This window comes from Ischnura elegans, chromosome 5, assembly GCF_921293095.1.
Source record: "Ischnura elegans chromosome 5, ioIscEleg1.1, whole genome shotgun sequence".
Taxonomy (NCBI): Eukaryota; Metazoa; Arthropoda; class Insecta; order Odonata; family Coenagrionidae; genus Ischnura; species Ischnura elegans.
The window spans coordinates 4,950,466-4,970,477 of record NC_060250.1 but is presented as its reverse complement, the minus strand read 5'-3'; the positions used below and the strand labels follow the sequence as shown (position 1 = coordinate 4,970,477).

General features: G+C 40.9%; 1 protein-coding gene across 4 annotated transcripts in view; it reads right to left on the bottom strand.

The window, feature by feature from the left end:
* The window catches only part of LOC124158452 (serine/threonine-protein phosphatase 6 regulatory subunit 3), a 153,590-nt gene that overhangs the window by 27,822 nt on the left and 105,756 nt on the right, over positions 1–20,012 (bottom strand). For 3 of the 4 annotated variants that reach the window (XM_046533542.1, XM_046533540.1, XM_046533539.1), the window contains exons 14-15: positions 18,815–18,906; positions 11,380–11,628 (exon numbers count right to left, since the gene is read on the bottom strand). In XM_046533542.1, the coding sequence (XP_046389498.1) occupies positions 11,380–11,628; positions 18,815–18,906 (341 nt within the window). The remainder of the gene's footprint in view (positions 1–11,379; positions 11,629–18,814; positions 18,907–20,012) is intronic. The other variant, XM_046533541.1, reaches the window with a different exon arrangement.

Sequence of the window (20,012 nt, the reverse complement as noted above, 5' to 3'; positions counted from 1 at the left end):
GATACAATAGATACTCAAAATTTCCTCATATGAGATAGGGTAACTTTTAGCACTCGCACACGCCCAAGAAGTTGAAACAAGATACAGTGGAAGCCCCTTATAACGAGTACGGGATATAGCGACAAGCACGAATTAGAGACAGCTACCCAAGGAACCATTTTAAGCCCTATGATTTAAATGTAAAATAAATTCATATAAGCGATAATGGCTCGATTCCTCTCTTGCGCCATTCGTAATTACGCCAGGTCAGGGTTCCCACTCTACCTGAATAATGAAATTCACGGCTTTTTCCAGGTTTTCACGGTTATTTTTCAGGTTTTCACGGTATTTGTCACGTTTTCACGGTCTCAATTTCGCTAAATTCACGGTCCGTTAATAAGCCAACAATAAGAAAATCACTGGCCGTATATCAACAGAAAATTAACGTACGCGACAAACGCCGTGAATGTTGATGCCGCAATGAAAAGTGATATCTGTTATGACGTGATCTATCGTTTCCAAAATTCAGGGCCGACTCAAGGATCAGCCCAACCGCGCTCTTGCCTGGACGCCAAATATCCTTCGGACCTTCTTCCGTCCGGACACCCGAGGTCCTTTTTTAATTCCTCGCAGAGAGATTGTTTTTTGCGCACGTTGTTATTACTGCACAATAACCGAATTTCCCCCACCCCAATCTTTCTTATTTAACAGAAAATATTTTATTTAAATTGTTTATATAATATAATAAATTGATTCTTTCTTATTTAACGGAAAATATTTTATGAAAATTGTTAATAGAACATAATAAATCGAAAAACAATTTCATACACCGTATTAGCACGAATCTAAGACGAACACGATTCTAAGACTACCCTCCTTTTTTGGAACTCCACTAGGAAAAATTTTTTTTCCTAACAACGATACGATTATAAAATGAATGCAGAAAAACAATCAATGCTTTATTTTTTTGCTAGGTTGCCTATGTCCCAGGAAACGTAGGATTTTGGCGAGTAATTAAGATATTCATTAAAGGTTTCAAACAATATTTAAGATAATAACAGGAATAATAGTACTTTATCAAGACACATAGGTCATATTTTTGATTCGACCCATATCTCTTTCAAAATTCTGAAGGAAAACGCCACCTCACTAAAAAAATGTTTGCTCTCCACTCGGCATTTACACTGCTATTATGGATTTCAGTCTGATGTACAAATTCTTATCCATCAAACACCATTTCCAGTACAAGTATTCACGAGAGCAATGTGCATGCTGTGCCTAAAACAACCGCATTCGCCGGCGCAGTGACTGGTTGTGAGATGGATGACGAAGGCCAAAAATAGTCTATTCCTTGAATTGTTCCTGTCTAATGAATATATTTTTAATATAATTGAGGTAGTGTGTAAAGCGTGTACAATGTTGCGTTAATCGTCAGCGGCACGCCCACCTGGATCTTCGCCTTCATATTTCTACTTGTTTTCTCCAGGTAGCTCACTCTACCCCCACCCCTACCGTCATGTGCTAGTGGACAACCCAAGGCGCTCTGCAATATTCACGCGCATCTAGCCTGGATTCTTTTCTTCCTGTTCAATTATTTTCAGTCCATCTCTTAAAGTTCTCAATAGTTTCTTCGGAGGGGCCATGGTCCGAAGACGAATAAAATTAAACTAGTGAAAATGAAACCTTACTTTATTAAACCCACATGGAAAAAACTCGGTGGTTCGAAGTCCAGCCACCCTGGAAAGTAGGGAACCACTCGTACGAGGTGAAGTTCGGAACTGATGCTATCGCGTACAGGGGTACGTAGAGCATACTGCAGAGGGCGAAGCGTGACTATATGACTGCGCTATGAAATTTTTTACCCTGAAGATACCCATTCTTTTCTAATTAGCGTAGCGCCAGATCAGCAGATGAATTCGGATTGTTAGTAGGGAGAAACAAAAATCCTGAGAAGATATCTCTTCGTCAGTAACTCTGACAAGTGAGACTTAAAGTATAGCTCGTAAATTGATAACTGATAACAACCTGATATCTTGTTTTCGGTACAAAATTCCGATTTAACTACCGAGAAGCTCAGCTACGAGGATATCACGTTTCGCCAAAAATCACCATCGTATTTTTCCATCTATTTCCTTGCTTAAAATACGTCTTGTTTGGTCTCGTTTTTTTTAATTACGCGCAAATTGGTAGCATTTCAATCTAATAAAAGCATAATAGCAATTGCTGAATATCATTGTTAGATACTTTTTGGGCTAATAGGTGACTCATGCAGCAGTTGACCTCCAGGAACTGGGAACTTTGAAGGAGTTCGGCTGAAAAAGTTCAGTGGGTGAGAAGAGGGGGAGCGCGAAACACGTTTCTATTGTTCTCGTGTAACTCGATATTTTTTCGAAGCTAAGGTTTTCTTATTACAATCCCTGCGAGAACTGGGACCTTTTTTTTATTTTGAAGAAGAGGAAAGCGTCAGAAGGGGGGAGGCGAATGCTGAATGGAGGGGGATAACGGATCTTGGGAAATGCGCTAATGTTACTTTCCCACGGCACTGACGAGAGCTTCTCCCATTGTGAGCTTCTCCCATTGGTAGTTCCATCTCTTGGGGAAGATTCCAACTATGCGCTTGTCGTTATTAGCCATAAATGACACATTGTATTTATTTCGTCTCCATTTCGTCAAACGTTGGATGCGGGAAAATTATGCGTCGGAACCGCGATCTTCAAACGATCAATGCGAGAAACGATACTTCGGGGAACGATAGATGCGGGAAAAAATTACATTGTCTATAAGGAACTTTATTTGGGACCAGAAACGGCGAACGATCAATGTGGGAACGATAGATCCAGGTTCCACCGTATAACTTTCTTTTGAAAGCGGCAGTGTAATGACTTCTTTTCTCTGCTATCGTAATACTCTGAAACCAAAACTGAATCGATCTCTTTAATCAGAGGCAAATCATGTTCCCTTCTTACCGTTGCTCTGGGAAAAATGGAACGACTTTGTAGCAGTTTATATCGCGACGGCATTGAGGCTTTAACGACACAAACAAACAGCATAACCTTAGAAAGCACAAAGCGGAGGATCACCACCAACAGTAAATAACTCCACACAAACTTTCCGGTTGCGACGTAAAACTGGCAAGTCCCAGGTCGACGCATGCGAAAATCGTGTAATGCTGTGTTGCCATAAGCGGAAATCTTCTCTCGTTTTCAGGGGCTTAAAGGCCGACAAGCGCGAGAATTAGTAACGTCGCGCCGAAAGCTCCCTGTCGCCCGGTTCAATCGCAGGGAGCGTAGTGTCGACAGCGCATAGCAGGTTGTCAAGGCTAGTGGTCTTCCAATCACAGGATTGAGGGTGTTGAATAAACGTTCTAATTTTTCGACACGAAGACCATCTAGATTTAGTTTTGAAAGTGGCCGCTGCAGCCAGTGTGAAACCTAATTGGGTGGAAGGGGGACTAAGCAGTGACCGAGGGAGGGGAAACCAAGGCAGTCGAGGAAAGTAAACAAGCTGATGAGAAGTGGTGTCATATTTCAGGAGGGGGGAGAGAAAAGGCCTGCGCTGTGGAAAGATGTTTGTTTTTTCTTCAGGCAACATTCGTTCCCACACTTTTCCGACCCATGCGACGATGCTCCCAACAATGAATAGAAGTGCGCTCACTATGAACGAAGTTGAAAATTTCTGGGAAGGTATTATTTGGTATTATTATCAAGATTGAGAGATTTTTAAGGTTTTCGGTCGAAATTCACGGCTTTTTCCAGGTTTTTTCACGGTAGACGAAATTCACGGCTAATTCACGGTTTTAAGGTTTTCACGGTTGAGTGGGAACCCTGCAGGTTGACTTTTTGACCACGTGCCACATCTCTGGAATTCAATGCTTTTAAAACGGCATTTTTTCCGCCAACGTCGACGTCTACATGTTCCTTATTCTCCTTTTCTTATTTCCTTAATAAATTTCTTGAGTACACATTTCATTGCTCTTTTGTCATCTCCCTCCCGCGCCTCCACAGTGAGGTTAAAAATTATTCCGCCCTTCTTCGTTAAAAACTTTCGCGGGTGCTCGTCATGTTGAATTAAAACTTTTGGGCTATGTCGCCAATTCAACATTATTCCGCCCGTCTGCTAGCACCATGGCTGGTAAACGCGAGTCCTTGGATTTAAAAACCAAAATGAGAATTATTGCAGATTGTGGAAGTGGAGAGTATTCAAAGAGTGAAATAGCGAGGCGATTTCGAATTAATACATCGACATTGTTCACTATTTTAAAGAAAAAAGAACAAATTCGTTCGGCAGTGCTTAAAGAAGGGCGTCCAAGCACTCAAAAACACCTGCGGCCCGGAGAGCATCCGCAGCTAGAAACTGCTCTTTTCTCGTGGTTTTGCCAGCAAAGAGCCGCAGGGATTCCTATCACCGGCCCAATGATGAAGGCTAAAGCTGAGTATTTGTGTGAGAGGCTTGGTGAAGACAATTTTAAGTGCTCGGATGGATGGTTTGCACGATTTAAAAATAGGAAGGGGATATCCCTTCACAAACTATCCGGTGAATCATCAAGTGTTGACGTTAATGCTGTGGAAGGCTGGGCTCCGGTCCTTAAAGACTATTTGGACAATTACAGCCCCTGCGATATTTACAACGCGGATGAGACGGGCATATACTTTAACCTTCTCCTGGACAAAACTCTCGCCACTCAAACGGACCCCTGCAAAGGAGGGAAGAAAAGTAAAGACCGCGTAACTGTTCTTTTATGCGCCAATAAGGATGGTTCAGAAGTTAAAACCGTTCGTGGTGGGGAAATCCGCCCATCCCCGATGTTTGAAGGGAGTTAAAACTCTCCCTTGCACTTACGAAGCAAATAAAAATGCTTGGATGACGGCTGCTATCTTCACGCAGTGGTTACGAGCGTTTGATGCCAGGATTGGGGGAAGGAATACAAAAAGTACTATTATTCATTGACAATTGCCCAGCCCACCCACCAATAGAACTAAGAAACGTTAAAATTGTGTTATTGCCGCCTAACACTACGAGCGTTCTTCAGTTCCAGTCAGCATTCCTATCAAAAAGTGTGCGCTACTGCCGCTAGAGGTCTCCACATCCGCTGATATTGCGTCTGATTGCGTGAATCTTTACGAAACAAATATTGCTGACAGACAAATAGTGGACTTCATTTATCATTTGTCCTTCTATTTATTTGAAACAGTTTCTCACCCTTTCCACCGAAGATAATTGATATGACTAATATGCTTTTAGATGCCGTAAAGCTGTTCGGTTTCATGATTCCAATAGCATTTGAGTCGGCTGTTTTGAAACACGATAGTAAACCATTCATACAGGCAGACTTGAAGCATAAGAAGATTACTTCCACCTTCATTCCGCCGTTAACCTGAAAAAGAAAGAATTGCAATGCTCATGTGGAACCCTAAAATTTTATCACACTCCTTTCGTCACCCAATTGCAGCAGCCACCCATCATTTTCATTACTACTCGGAAAGATAGAAGGTATGAATATTTGAACAGATTCCGAAGTTTTAGCATTTAATAGTCTGATGCATAGCCATAACTGGTAGTTACGACATGTATATTTGGAACATCCAAGAAATAAGGATAATAACAGCTCATTATGCACAGTTCAGTACGAGTGAGTCTGAAGCTGGGACTTTTAAAATCGACTTCTTAATGCCTCGGCATATAGCATCCTGCATAATTACATATGATTTGATCATAGATTGCAAGTGAATATGATCATTAGTGAATTAAATGTTCAAAATAATGATTTAAAACAGCTATCATGCTGCAATTTTCGCCTCTTAGCAGAAACAACCGTGGTGACGCCTGATGAGTGATTTTTTTTGTGACGATGTAATTGCATTCGGTGACAACGACAACTCACTATAGCGACAGATTTCTCTGTTCCCAACAGCTGTCGTTATAAGGGGCTTCCACTGTACTTACAGCTTGGTATAAGTTTCGCCAAAATTTCACTATTTCTTAACACAATTTCCTTGACAAAAATTTTGATCTATCTCTCTCAAATTTTGATGCCAACAGGGATTCAGAGAGGAGAGCTTCATCAAACCAATCAGCTTACGATTTTTGCCAAACAATGCACAAAAAGTGATAACAGCAAAAAGCATTTGCAAGACATATACAGTGGAAGCCCCGTTTTGCGAGTACGGCATTTTACGAGAATCACGTTTATGCGAGTGATAGTCTTTGTACCGCCAAATGTCCCATGTTTAACATGTAAAATACATCGGATTAAGCGAGGTCAAAAAGTTCCTTCCACAGTGTACGCTCGGTATTACGACAGATATTTCTCAAGGGCGATGCACCACTGAGCAAGTGTTAACTATAATGTTTTGTATTATCTGTTTATTAAACTGAAAATACTATATGTGTGTCAGATCTAGTACACCTAGGGGCCTATTCTGTAACAGATAGCGGCTCCGCTATCACAACGAAGATGCTATTTCTGGCGCAATATTACGACCCCCCGATTCACTATCTCAAAATAGCGGCCCCTAAGCGGAATTTGGGGTCGCTTTATAGCATCGACAATAACGCCAGCATTTGGCTCGCGTTATTCCGATAGCGGCCCCTACCAGGGGCGGAGTTTTGTACACGTCCAATCATATTTCTCGATTCTTTGCAATAAACAAATGAGACACTCCGAAAACGCAGCAGGATACTCGGCAGCCCGGGAAGAAGTTAAAAATACGATGTGTCTTGTGTTTGGAGATTTTGCTCTTTTTCTATCGGATATTTTCTAGCCTAAGTAAATAAGCGTCTATATTCAAGGGTTACAGTCACCGATGGAAAAATATCGCCAATTTTTGAGCTTAATATATCGGAATTTACAAGTATAATTGTCTTGAAGAGGACTTCGTCCGCTACGCACTATTCGTTCACCTACGCCTATAATGATTATACTCTTATGATTAGTGGTGACGAAATTATTTTTACTAGTACGTTCATCTTCAGCCATGGCTTGTTTACATCGTTTGCCTCATTGCTCGCCGTAATTCTACGATGTCCACAGTTAATCCACAGTTGTCCACAAGGGTAATTATTTAATTATAAAACATTTTTGTCACTTGAAATCACATTTTAGGCCATTTTAAATACATTCGTTGAGGAAAACAGCTGTTTTCTAGATTACGCGGATGTCATGGAAGGAATCATCGCGAGTGTTGTGATTGTGAACTCGTGTGACATACTTTACGGTTTCTAATACCAATTTCTCGAGCAATGATTATGGAAGTGTTATTATGTTTGCACTTTGATACCATTTCCATATGTTACTTGAAACAACTTAGAGTTGATATGACTCGGACTAAATATACTGCTGTACAGTGTAAATTTGTGATATGCCGCCGGAGGAATGATGTTGAAATGTATGCAGTTTTATGATGAATAATTCATTAAATGTTTCCGTGTTTCGAGCAATCATTCTGTTTATTTGCCCCTTTCTTCCGTTGGAAATCACGTACGTACGTATTAGTATATATTAGTATGCATTGTCAATTGCAGCGGTGCTGTCTGTGCTGTGTTATAGAATGCTCGCAAGGGCATTTATGAAGGTGGTAGAGATATTTTAATGTTAAATCCCATTCTCTGCTGATGAGCTTGATCATAAATACTGTAAGAAATTTTCGTCGTCTGCAATGCGCGGAACTGTTTTCGACCGTCATTTGTATCTTGCTCTCGGAGATCTTGGATTTGCAAGTAATATCATAAAACCTAAAATTGGCTTTCGCTGACCGCTAGATAACGATGGAATAATTTAAAAAAAGATATTTTAATCATTATTATGTCTAATAATTAGATATTTATAAATAACTTAATGAGTTACTCGACTTGTATTATTTGCCCTACACTAATTTTCATACCGACTACAGATTTCACGGGGGCGATATATTACGCCCCCAAAATCGGCGTAATATAACGCGATGCAATTTGCTGAATCAAAATCGATGCCATTTGAAAGAGGGAAATAGCCGCGGCGCAATAAAGCGCCCCCAAGATACAGAATAGCCCCCCTAAAGCCAGTTATGTCCAGACATTTATGTGATTTACGGCCTTGAGTACGCTCCATGTGGTCCCGTTTTACATTCTTCTTTTGTTATGCCCAGCTATCAATGGGAGGGAAATTGGAGAAAGATGATAGTGAGAGAGGGAGTTACTTCCCCCCCATCATCTTTGGCTGGCTTCGTCTCCATAATATTACAATTGGCTTCGTCTTAAGCGTGGGATCTTACATTGCAGTGAAACCTCCTCCATTTTTTTTTGTGTCACGCAAGGAAGTGGTAGTGCATTGTCGTAGTTAGATTGGCATCCTTACATGGAATTTAGACTTATGGAAAGCCGGAGCAATGGTATCTGTTGCTGCATGCTATCCGGCAATGTATATATCGATGTTTCATTTATGCATAGGAATGTAGTTCGATGAAGACATCATCAGCTATTGCCACATTAGAATATCACAATTATTACCAAAATGGTAAAATAACAATCAACCGTAGGTTAGGGAGCGAGGTCTCAGCACCGCCAAGTAATCAATGGTAAAAACCTTTTAAAAGTAGAATTACTGTGTTGATAGTAGAAATCCTCTGCTTAGCAACCAATCGTAGTGAATCTTCATTATCTCTTCTTCATACTCTCTAAAATTCTGTTTGATTCAAAGTTTCACACCATTTCAGCAAAACAGTAATGCACTTCCGCACAATCCCTTAATTTTGTTGAAACGAATGGCTTAACTTAGGTGCGGGTTACCCTCAAGGGCTATGTGCTACACGAGCACAATTAAAAACTGCTATTTCCTACACCAGATCCTTTGAATCTTTTGACAATGATTAAAAGCTCCTATACACAGACTCCTATTTCAAAAATAATATTCAGCTCCAAATTTTGCGACGCAGCACACGCGTCCTCGCTAATCCGTTCCCATACAGTGCTATTATTGTACGTATGTAAACCGCCCAGGGTTATTTTTTTTCGGAGGAACTGAAGACTTTGTACATTAAGTAAAGCATTTATATCATCGCAATCGCTCTCCAGAAAACTCTCAGACTAGTGTCTGACCAGCGAAAGTTGTCTGATGACAGCCAAAAGGGAGGGACAGAGAACCCTCCGCCAGCACGGATTGCAGCCAACCAATGCCCCCAAAATGCACCTCACACCTTCGCCTAGTCATACAATGTTGTCTCATGCGTATGAAGGAAAGAAACAAGCCCTTTCTTCGATTCACCAAAACAAGGGATTGTTCATTTGGGTTCGTCAAGGTCTTCGTCCCTTCCGGCTCCTTTCCTCACGGAAGCATTTTGTTTACATGTATTGTGGGCGTTTCCCTTTCTTACCTGGTAACCTTACCCACTACCTCTAACAATTCTCTGCGGTCAGCATGTGTAGAGGGGTGAACTCAATGCAACCGATCCTTTGAGCACGATCCAAGGCAGAGGGCAAATGGGGCCTCAGCATGCAGCGGAAGAGTGATTTTCTACCACTTCTACCATCCCCTCGACTGCATGCACCCAATCACATGGTAAGGGAGTTGGGATGTACGTGGAGGGGTGGTGTGTACTTAGTCTCAGGGGCGTAGTAGTGTTAGGTGGTTTGCGCGAGTGCATCATATCAGGGAAACTTAAATATTTTGACATTAAAATTATAGCAAAAGTAGCTGGACTTTGAAGACTGATATCTGGAGGCAATTTGGTATCTCATCATTTACGTAGTTCACAATATTAAAGAAAGATACAATTCGTGCAGTACCTAGTGAATGAACTAGGAACACCTAGCAGCCAAAAATATTTGTGGCAAGGGGAACATATACAAATGGCATCTGCACTATTCAAGTGGTTTTGTCAACAAAGGTCTGCAAGACTGCCCATAAATGTTTAAGACAAAGGCTCAATTATATTATACCTGATAATGACTTTCTACCAGTTTAACTTGTAATGTGTAAAGTGCGTCCGGGAAGGTTGGAGGTCGAAGAGCAGGTGGGAGAAGTTAATGTATTAAAAAAAAAAATATATATATATATATTATGTATTGAAATAATGTAAAGAGATTATTAATTGAAACTATGCATATGTATGTTCTTTTTGGGACTTCAATCCACTAACTTTATTTCTTTTGTTCTTCGGTATCGTCTCGCGTGTCCCAAAAGGGGGGAGCATTGAGGCCAGATAGCCACTTACGTTACGTGTGTGATGTGTGTTAATGTGTTTTCTTTGTTTTCATTTATGTGTTTGTGGAGCATGAATGTTGAGAGGAGAGGGAGATGAATTGGAAGTTTACAGGCATGCCGCACGACTGCAGCGAAGAGATTGGTCCTCTCTGAGGGCAGTCTTGAAGAAGATCGCCACTTTACTTCCGCGGCTGACCACGGCGGAGTAACTTGGTCGACGGGCGGCCAGCGGTCCAACTGCGATGCCAGTTTAAAGACCCGCGCATATGGAGAAGAGCGCGCGCGGGCCGAACAGACAACAAATTGTGTCGTCTGCTACGCGGTGTTGGGAAAAACGGCAACACTGTGGGTGCTAGGTAGTCAGCGAAGCGAAGGAGATCGCTCTCTCGGCCTGCAACCTTTCCGCTGGACGCACCTAACTTGAACTCTCCTGACGTGAATTAATTCTGTGTTGAAGCATGGACTTCGGAGTATGTGGGTTGTATGATTGTGTGTGTGTTAGCGTAAGGTATGTGGCTGTTGGTTTTATTTTGGTTTAAAGGGGGAAAGATCAATTTATTGTTGTAATTTTGGGGGCACCCATATTTGGGACTATTCAGTGGACATTTGTCTCCAATTTATTTATTCATGTGTGTGAGGTTCGTCAAGTGCAGGGGTATTTGTGATGTTTTGGGGGTCAGTGGATTGGAGTCGTTAGTGTGGATCAGGGATAATCTTATTTTGTTTAATGGAAAAGTCATTTTGTAGAAAACCCAAAAGGTGCAATTGTCAAATAAATGCCCAAGTTGTGGTACGATTTGTTTTATAGAAGTGATTCTCTTTTCTTTTGGTTTATTGATCCCTTGCGGGAGGTGTCCCGGACGAATCCTCGTGGTTCTTTTAGTTTTAATTAAATGATTTCTCCACTGTTAGCTAGTCGCGAGCAAATTTATGTAACGCGGTACTACCCTCGTCTTTTGGGTTCTGAGATTTAGCATTGGTAGTTGTTAGAGGGGTACAATTGGCGTTACAAACTTTGTTAAATACCGCAGAAACAAAAGACAAACTGTAAATACGAATGATTATGAGACTTGGGTGGGTTTATTCAACTCCTTTGGATACAACGAGCGCACAGTTTTGCGAGAAATTTCTGAGGGACTATGAGCACTCGTAAAACCGGGCATCTACTGTATTTGGAATATGAATGATTTCTGGGAAATTAGCATAACTCAATGCATGCTTACCTGGTTCGTGAAGAGTAGTCCACAGGGTGTACAAAACTTCTTCGGTTGGCAGGCCTGTCAAAGGTGTCATGGTGGTCCTCATCGTCATCCTCCTCTTCCTCCTCCTCAGGGTCACTGCCATCGAGCGAAGAGCACGACGACGACGCATGCACCTTCTCAGCACACAGCTGCTTGAAGAGCTCCGTTCGCCTGGTAAGATCATCCTCACTCATGTTGAACACCATACTTGGCACGTGGTCAACGGCATCACTTAACAATTAAGACGTGGACAGATGGGGCGACATTCTATTAACACATCTCATACCATTTAAGCAGCAAGGGAAGTTCCACTTTAGCCTGCTCTCAAACAGTGCGTGACATCTAATGTGCTCTTGAATACTTGTGGCAAACAGTATTTTTCCCAAAAGAATTCAAACCCAATAGATTTAGCAGCCATCTAAAACATTATGTACCATTGAAAACATAATGTATCATTCAAAATAATAACACCAATTAAGCATCATTAATCTATACAGTAAAACTTTGATTTTACGCAGTTGGAGGGACCAAAATATGGGCACTGGGTAAAATCAAGAGTTGGTATTGAGGAGGAGTATACTTTTTAGGATAACGTTTTTTTATAATGCTTAGTCATACACTTTTGTATAGTTCTGATTTATGGGAATACATTAGAACCTCACTTATGAAACTTTCAGCGGAGAAACAGAAAAAGTTTCATTAGTGAGGAAGTTTTATACGTAAGGTTTAAGGAGCATGAAATCCTTTTCAATCGGGTTAGATATATATTCGGACTCCGACTCAATTACTCATTTGGAGGCAAGAAAATGTAGCCTCATAATCTTATTTACTCACAAGCAACACCACAGATAACATGTTACCTTAAGAGAAACCACATTGCATTCCTGAACAATGTTTCCCATGGTTGAATTGCTAGCCTTTCTGGCACTAATTGTAAGGTTACTTCTGTTACCCAGGAGAAATTTTGGAATGGTGATACCAAATGCTCACAGAAAAGCTAATTTTTGAAAATATTCTTTTTTTAAAGCAGTTTTCAGGAAATTCGTTTACCCCCTGCAAACAAAGATTGGAGATTGAAGAAATGAGATATCTGAGGATAGTCATCCAAATTAACCCCATTAACAGGGAGCAAAATTTCGCTAATACATCACAAAGGCTTTACACCCTGTGGGCCTGGGTTCAAGTCCAGGCAATAGCAGAAACTTATCGGAGATGGCCCTATCCCTGCTTGAGTGTAATGTGGAGGGCACTTCCAGAGCACCACTCTGTTCCTTAGGAGCCTCTAATGCCAATGGCTAATGCCAACATAGGGTTTCTACCCCTCCAACCCTTACTTCATGGCGCTAATGACCCCAGCTGTCGGCTACCTCCCTCCAAATAGCATACCATAGATAATACAGAGCACAGAGGACCCGGGATAATCGGAAATTAAGATTTTTTCCGGTTAAGTTCAACAGATTCAGGCTTCAATTGGTGGAAGTTAGACATATTTAAGTAAATGAAAGGTCGTAGCACTTTTCCACAAGAATTTTTAATTCGTACAACGCGTTTCAGCTCACTGAGCCATCATCTGGTACAAGACGCTTGAACACATGTGAAGATCCCTTTTATACCCTTGAGAGAGGAGAGTATTGGAGAAGGAGAGGATTTGACATCTTTGAGGATGGGGGGGGGGGGTGGGAGCGGGTGTACAGAGTATAGACAATGGGGAAAGATACAACTACGGGATGTGGAGAACCCACGTTGGAGGGAGGGTTCTGGTCATAACTGTAAAATGACGACACGTGCGGAAGACCATAGCAAAACAGGAGGAGGGGGTGTTGAGAAGAGTGAAAAAAGGGGGGCTCTAAGCCCCCCTTTTTTCTTCACATCTCCACATCCCGTAGTTGTATCTTTCCCCATTGTCTATACTCTGTACACCCGCTCCCACCCCCCCCCATCCTCAAAGATGTCAAATCCTCTCCTTCTCCAATACTCTCCTCTCTCAAGGGTATAAAAGGGATCTTCACATGTGTTCAAGCGTCTTGTACCAGATGATGGCTCAGTGAGCTGAAACGCGTTGTACGAATTAAAAATTCTTGTGGAAAAGTGCTACGACCTTTCATTTACTTAAATTTTTTCCGGTGTTTAGATCACTTTTTTAAGTGAGTTATTTAAGTAACCGTGCAACTGCTGTCATGCCACCAGTGATGAATGAAAAAATGATAAAGAGTCCGGAATAATCTCCCCTCTTTAAAATTTTTACGCATTAAAAAAGAATTTTCCCATGAAATTTTAGCATCAGTAGATTGAATCTACCAGGTTAAGCTTCTCTATAAGCACTCTTCCGCAAATTTAGTGCCAGGACTTCCGACTCACAAGCCGTGTCACTCATCTTCACGTAATATTTTGCTTCCCCATATCTGATAACAACACCAGACACTTTTTGTATTTCAATTTAATAGTGCTAAGCAATTCCTGAGTTTAAAGGGACTGCCTTATCTTTCAAGTCTTGAATTTGACTTCAATGATTCCATGACAACTGATGACACGAGTTATTCTCCGAGGGCATTTACATTAACTCCCGTTCTGTTAAAAATAAATGCTTGCCACCTAGCGGAGTTAAGCTAATAGCTATTCAAGTTCCAACCATGTTTCATATAGACCCACTGACAATGAGATGCAAGTTGAGTCAGTTTTGATAAGCCTGCCCCGTAAGCAACTTTCCCTCACCTCCATTTGTCCCGCAGATGTGGGGTTAGCCCGCGGAATGAGACAACGCATGTTGCCTTTACTTTCGTGTAGAATCACCATCAACTAACGTCCATGCTAGACGTACGACTATCTTTTTTGGATCACCTTGAAAGCCAAAATTTTGGCAAGGGAGGATTTTTAGTGGCTCATTTTGCTGGGGCGATGGAAAACATGGCGTTGGCAAAATTCTAGAAAATCTTCCGTTAGGGATAAATATTCTGTAGTTCATAATTCCGGATTAACGACCATCTGCTGTAATTACAATAAATATCTTATAAACAGCGTCGATCGATAAGTCGCGTCGTGGCTGCGTCTTTGATCTAGAATGGTTATCTATCGATAGGTCTCCAGTCTAAGGAGAGTAAAACAAAGTAAGAGCAACAGGTGGTATCACTGATTATATGGACCTTTCGTGATATTGTTCACATCTCCGGCGATCATCTGTTTTAATCAAAAGTAGTTACAGTAAACTCTTGATTATACGAAGCAGGATTTTACGAAGTTTTCGATTATACGAAGTGATATTGCGTTCCCGGCGAAAAGCCTATGCTAAATACATGGCAATATTCGATTATACGAAATGTTTTGAAATTACGAACCTCGGCTCGGTCCCCAGGAGCAAATGGCATTCGTTTATACAAACTACAGCGGTATATTTGTGAACAAAACTAGTTACGCCAGCGCAGTTAGCTAAAAAAATCAGCGGTTCCGACTGTGGTCCATCAAAAGTGTGAAATCGTAAATGATACTGCAACTTTGGTGAGAAAGGGTTCGCCTAAAACCTCACGGAGGCAATTTAAGGGAAATAGGAGTTCAGTAAAAATATCATGACTAACATAATGCCGCTATTTACGTGCCTATTCGTAAACATTGCATCGACAATACATCGTAGTTTGATATGTCAGGAAGTTCGCGCGGGGTATTTCGTACACTTCTACTTAACCCTTTGCACTGCTGTGAACGTACCTGGTATGTTCGCAAGGCAGGCTGTTGTGAACATACATCGAGGACTACTTGACTACTTTTCGCCGAAGCACTTCGAAGGGTCCCTAATTCGGGACCCTTTCCTCGACGAGCTCACCCTCACTGGCCCCTCTCCTCGACCCTCCGAGCGGGGGCCTCCCTCCCCAAAAGTGACCGCTCTAATTGAATTTTGAAAATCTATCAATCAATGCCATCATCAAAAAATAATTATTTGCATCGCACTCCTGCCAATCTGGCAATCAAGTACATCTCTGAACCGTGTTTCTGCGATGAGAAATAACGATTTTGTTAACTTTGCTCAAATGGCGAAGTTAATAAAATTGCCATTTATCATCGCAGAAACACGGTTCAAAGGCGTACTTGATTATCTCCACTACAATCGCAAATTGCTGGAAATCTGCCAGATTCCCTTTGATAGCGCATCATGAGGATATTCTTGAGGTTGGTAATTGATACAACGAGCCTACTAGTAATTCTACCGCTATAATATCACGCCTATGGTTGATTCGTTACGTTATACCTTCAGGAAACTGCAGTGGATGAAATCACGGAGGAGATTAGAGGCTTAAAAGATGATTTTGAAAAATACTTGGAAAAAGCAGGAGCACAGCGCGCAACATCAAACGATTATATTGCCCTAGACGATGATATCCAGGCTTGCGACAATGCGACGTCGGTACCTACGTCGGAAGAAGAAGCGTCCCGGACTAGTCATAATAGCTGTGACGACGAAGATGAAAGTGAGGAAGTAATTTCACCAAATAAAAAAGAAGTATACGCTGCCCTCCAAACATTAAGATATTTTGATCCAGCTAACGATTTAGATCCCCAATTTAATTCCCAATTATGCAAGTGAGAAACCATGGTGGAAGCGGCGATGGAAAGGGCAAAAAGAAAAAAATAACGGATTTTTCTGGGTAATATCTTTTCGTGTATATATTAGCCTTCCTGAATAAACAACTTAAATATTTTAAGTATTGGACTCTATTTACCACCAACTTATTTTTCAGGCTACTGGTAATGAAGATGCACTTCTAACTCTAACCATAAACTTTCTTCTCGCGCACCTCCCCGTTCTCCCGTGCCTAGAGATCTTTCTTTCCAAAGTCTTTGTTTACTCTCTCCTGAGGCCTTCTGCTGATCTGGCTGACACCCACCTTTCGCATCCCAAACCCTTCCTTCCCCAGTATTTCCCATTCACTCCCTCCCTAAGGCGACTGGGCTTGAGTGCGTCGTAAAAAAATACGCCCCCCAAACGAAGACTGAGGCAGAGCTGAAGGCCCTTTCCCCACCCTTCTTTCTCCTGCCCCATTCACCACTCGTTATGCTGACAAAACTTCTTTCCTCATCCCACTCTTATTCAACTGGGAACGTTCTCAGACTGCGGAGAAGGGCATGGTTCATCTTTACCTGCAAAGGGGGTATGTCTTTAACCGGAGAGAGGCTGAAGAGGTATGTTCCACTATCGGGGAAATGGTGCCGTGCTTATAATTGTCTCTCTTCTTCTCTGCTGACTTTTCAATTTAAATTATTTTTTTTGCTCTTTCCACACTATATTTGTTTACGATTATGGCACGACTATTTTTTAGTGCTTAAGCTAAGAAAATCTTTTCTCTATGTCAATGATCCTTTGCATAACTTTCAATACGGCAGAGAAAGGAACAAGAAAACTAAATGAGGTAAATGTACAGGTTTTTGCGTGTCATTTTTGGGAATTCACGCACGTGAACCAATACTTCCCACACGTTGAGAAATGATGAAACGTCTCTTGTAGGAAAACAATCAATGTGGATAATAAGGTTTCTCTCTTTACTTCTCCGATAATGGAAGATGTTTCTCCTGTCGTTTTCCGGTTGGAACCTTGCTCCTGTCTGCATAATAGAAGAGAGACATACTATATGAACATAGCACTTCACACCCGGTATGAAGAATATGGTCCTAATGAAGAATAAAGTCTTTCATAGCAACGTCTGCAAAGATGATGGAGCACAGTAGCCGGACGGAGAACTCAAACAGAATTTACTTCAAATATTTGCCATAAGATAATCATATCCTACGTAATTTATGATCGTGACTGAATCTCAATGAAAACAACTAATTGAAAAGATAGCACATTCAGCTGAAAATACGGAGTATCTCGAACTATTAACTTACGAAGGTTATTTTGGAAACGGGTTAAGACCCTCGTTATTCTTTTTTTTCTCGCCACTGAGCGATAGAGGGCGACATAAATGGCGGTTAGGCCCTAAGAGTATGGTTAGGCCGGCTGCCGCTAATATTTCCGTGGGTGCTGGAAACAAATATCTATCTTACCCTCACTGAATAGTTTCTATACGCTCCTAACCACAAATTTATAACATTAAATTCTTTTAATGAACTTTGCAATTCATTATTTGATTATGTTTTATAAAGTGGTCGGGAACTTCTTAAGCGATCGTTGATATTGAAGTATGTACAAGAAATGGGAAATTTATGGTGGTATAATTATTTAACGATCTTTCACAGCATAAATTGATAACAAAAAGCCTTTTCTGTGAATAATACCGAGAATAACCACCGAAAATGTTTAAATAAGGCCACTAAATACAAAATAGGGCGGAAGAAACAAAAGCGAACATTTTTTTGTGACTTGTGAAAAAGGTTTGAAATTACGAAACTCGATTTTACGAAGTGCCAATTTTCCGGTCCCACTGACTTCGTATAATCGAGAGTTTACTGTGCCTCTATTTTGATTGTCCTTTAAACCCTACTGCAGGCATGCCTAATTCTTTAAGAAACATGACAATACGTAGATGAAATTGAGATCAGAATTATCTTCAATACTGAGGCTGTTCTGCGCACAGTCGAAAGACAACAGCGTAAAATCAAGATTAGCTGGGGTTGTGGTTCACGAAATCAAAAAACTGCGTATAATCAAGAAAAGATGTAAAATGGAAGTTTCACCATTGCAATTCCCTATGTTTTCCAGCCGGACTTGAGTGTCGTTGCGGAAAAACGAGACTTGATGTAAAATCGAAGTTTTACTGTATAAACTTAAATATTGGCCATGTATGTGAACACTTCATATTTGAGTCACCAGAGTTTTCAACGCCATGTAGGGTAGGAAATGGGTACTAGGGGTGTGCAAGACTCTTGACCACCCGAGAGTCTCGGCTGTCGAGACGAGATTTTCATTTCCTGGCATTATCGGGATGGGACTCTCAGCACAGCTAGAGAATTGCCTAGGTCAGGAGACTTGACGAGACTTGAGAAGTCTCACCCCTCCGAGACTTCTCGATCCCCGTCAAGACTCAGTATCAATGTATAAATAAAATTCTGTCACCTATGTAAATTATTCATCCCTGAAATAAATGCTCAGTTATAAAAGCACACATTTCACCCACCCATGTGACCACCACGCTTTGAAGGGTAAACATTTCATGGATATAAATACTGAATGAGGTAAAACAATATAAGAGAAGAGGACACTAACAATGAACACACTTTTAAAGAAGTCCTTTTTGAAACCACGTCGAGGGCAGATAGGCAGTGTCAATTCCCTCTCACTAACTAAGAGTCAGAAAACAGGCAGAGAACTAAAAAGATGTTTGGTTACATTGAAGTAAATCATTGGCCCCTTCTGTTTTGTTCCCTCCACTGAATGATAAAGAACAGCAACAAAATAATAAATAACATCACTACAAACAGATTGAATACTCACTGTTGAGTATCATCTTCGTCAGTGAACTCTTCATCATGGAAATTCTCAGAGAATATTGTAGCAATCTGCTGAATCTGGAACTGATTGTAGGTCTAGGGTGGAGTTCGTAAAAAATATAAAGAAAAAGATGATCATTAGCAGATATATAATCATAAAAACATTAGCAAAAGATATAATACAGGTAACTTTTATAGCATGACAGGTGAAATACAGTGATAAAATTAAATAAAAATCTTGTACGGAGATATTTTTGTGTAACTATTTTTTTATTGTGTCCATATTATATTATTGTGTCCATAAGCGGTGAAAATAACGAAAAAGTCACTCAATTAATTGTTCAAAAGGAATAAATAGACTGAGCACCGTCATCCACCGCCAACAATTCTGTGGACTTTTGATTGCTTCCATCAGCATACAAATTAATGACATTTCAGAATTCAGTTCTTATTAAAACTCAATACTCAGTTGATTTTCTTTTCTGTAAGAAAACTATTCTTTCCCACAAATGGATTTTTCAAACTAAGAAATGATAAATCCTCTATGCAATACAAAAGGAGAGTCTCCAATGGCACCACGTCAAATTAAACAACTACTCCACCCGAATAACTCTCCTGTGGAAGTTTACGGGAGTTATACTTCCTTGCCAGGGAGAGCCGCAGACACACCACCCAAATGAAACCTTTGCAAAGCTATAGATATCGCTAAGGTAACCTTGGGTTGTGACCTAGGAGCCTTCACGGAGCTAATGGGACCCCGCTGAGGATGGCAAGTATTCACACAATCACATTCAAAAGCACTAAAAACATTCACTCACACAGTAGGGCACAAATTCATGAAGATCCGCTCAAAAAGAGTAGTCATTTTAAGAAGTTATTCAGTTAAGGAGACGAGGGAAATTACTTCGGTAGGTTGGTTGTCCAGACACATGACGAGTAATGGTCTTGGCCATTGCACAGCAATGGTTTTCAATGAATACATAAACGAAGAATAAAATATGAAGCAAGTAATACCATTACAATGCGTAAAATGAGAGTAATTTCGTGAGTACATAGGGTGAGTTCACATTTTATCAAGAGAGTATTAAAGGTTATTCGATTAGGCTAAGCAGCGTTGGAATGTTTCCCCGGCACAAAGGGAGGCATGAGTGTATATTAGTCGCATCCACTACACTGCCAGGGCCATTAAAAAAACAACAATT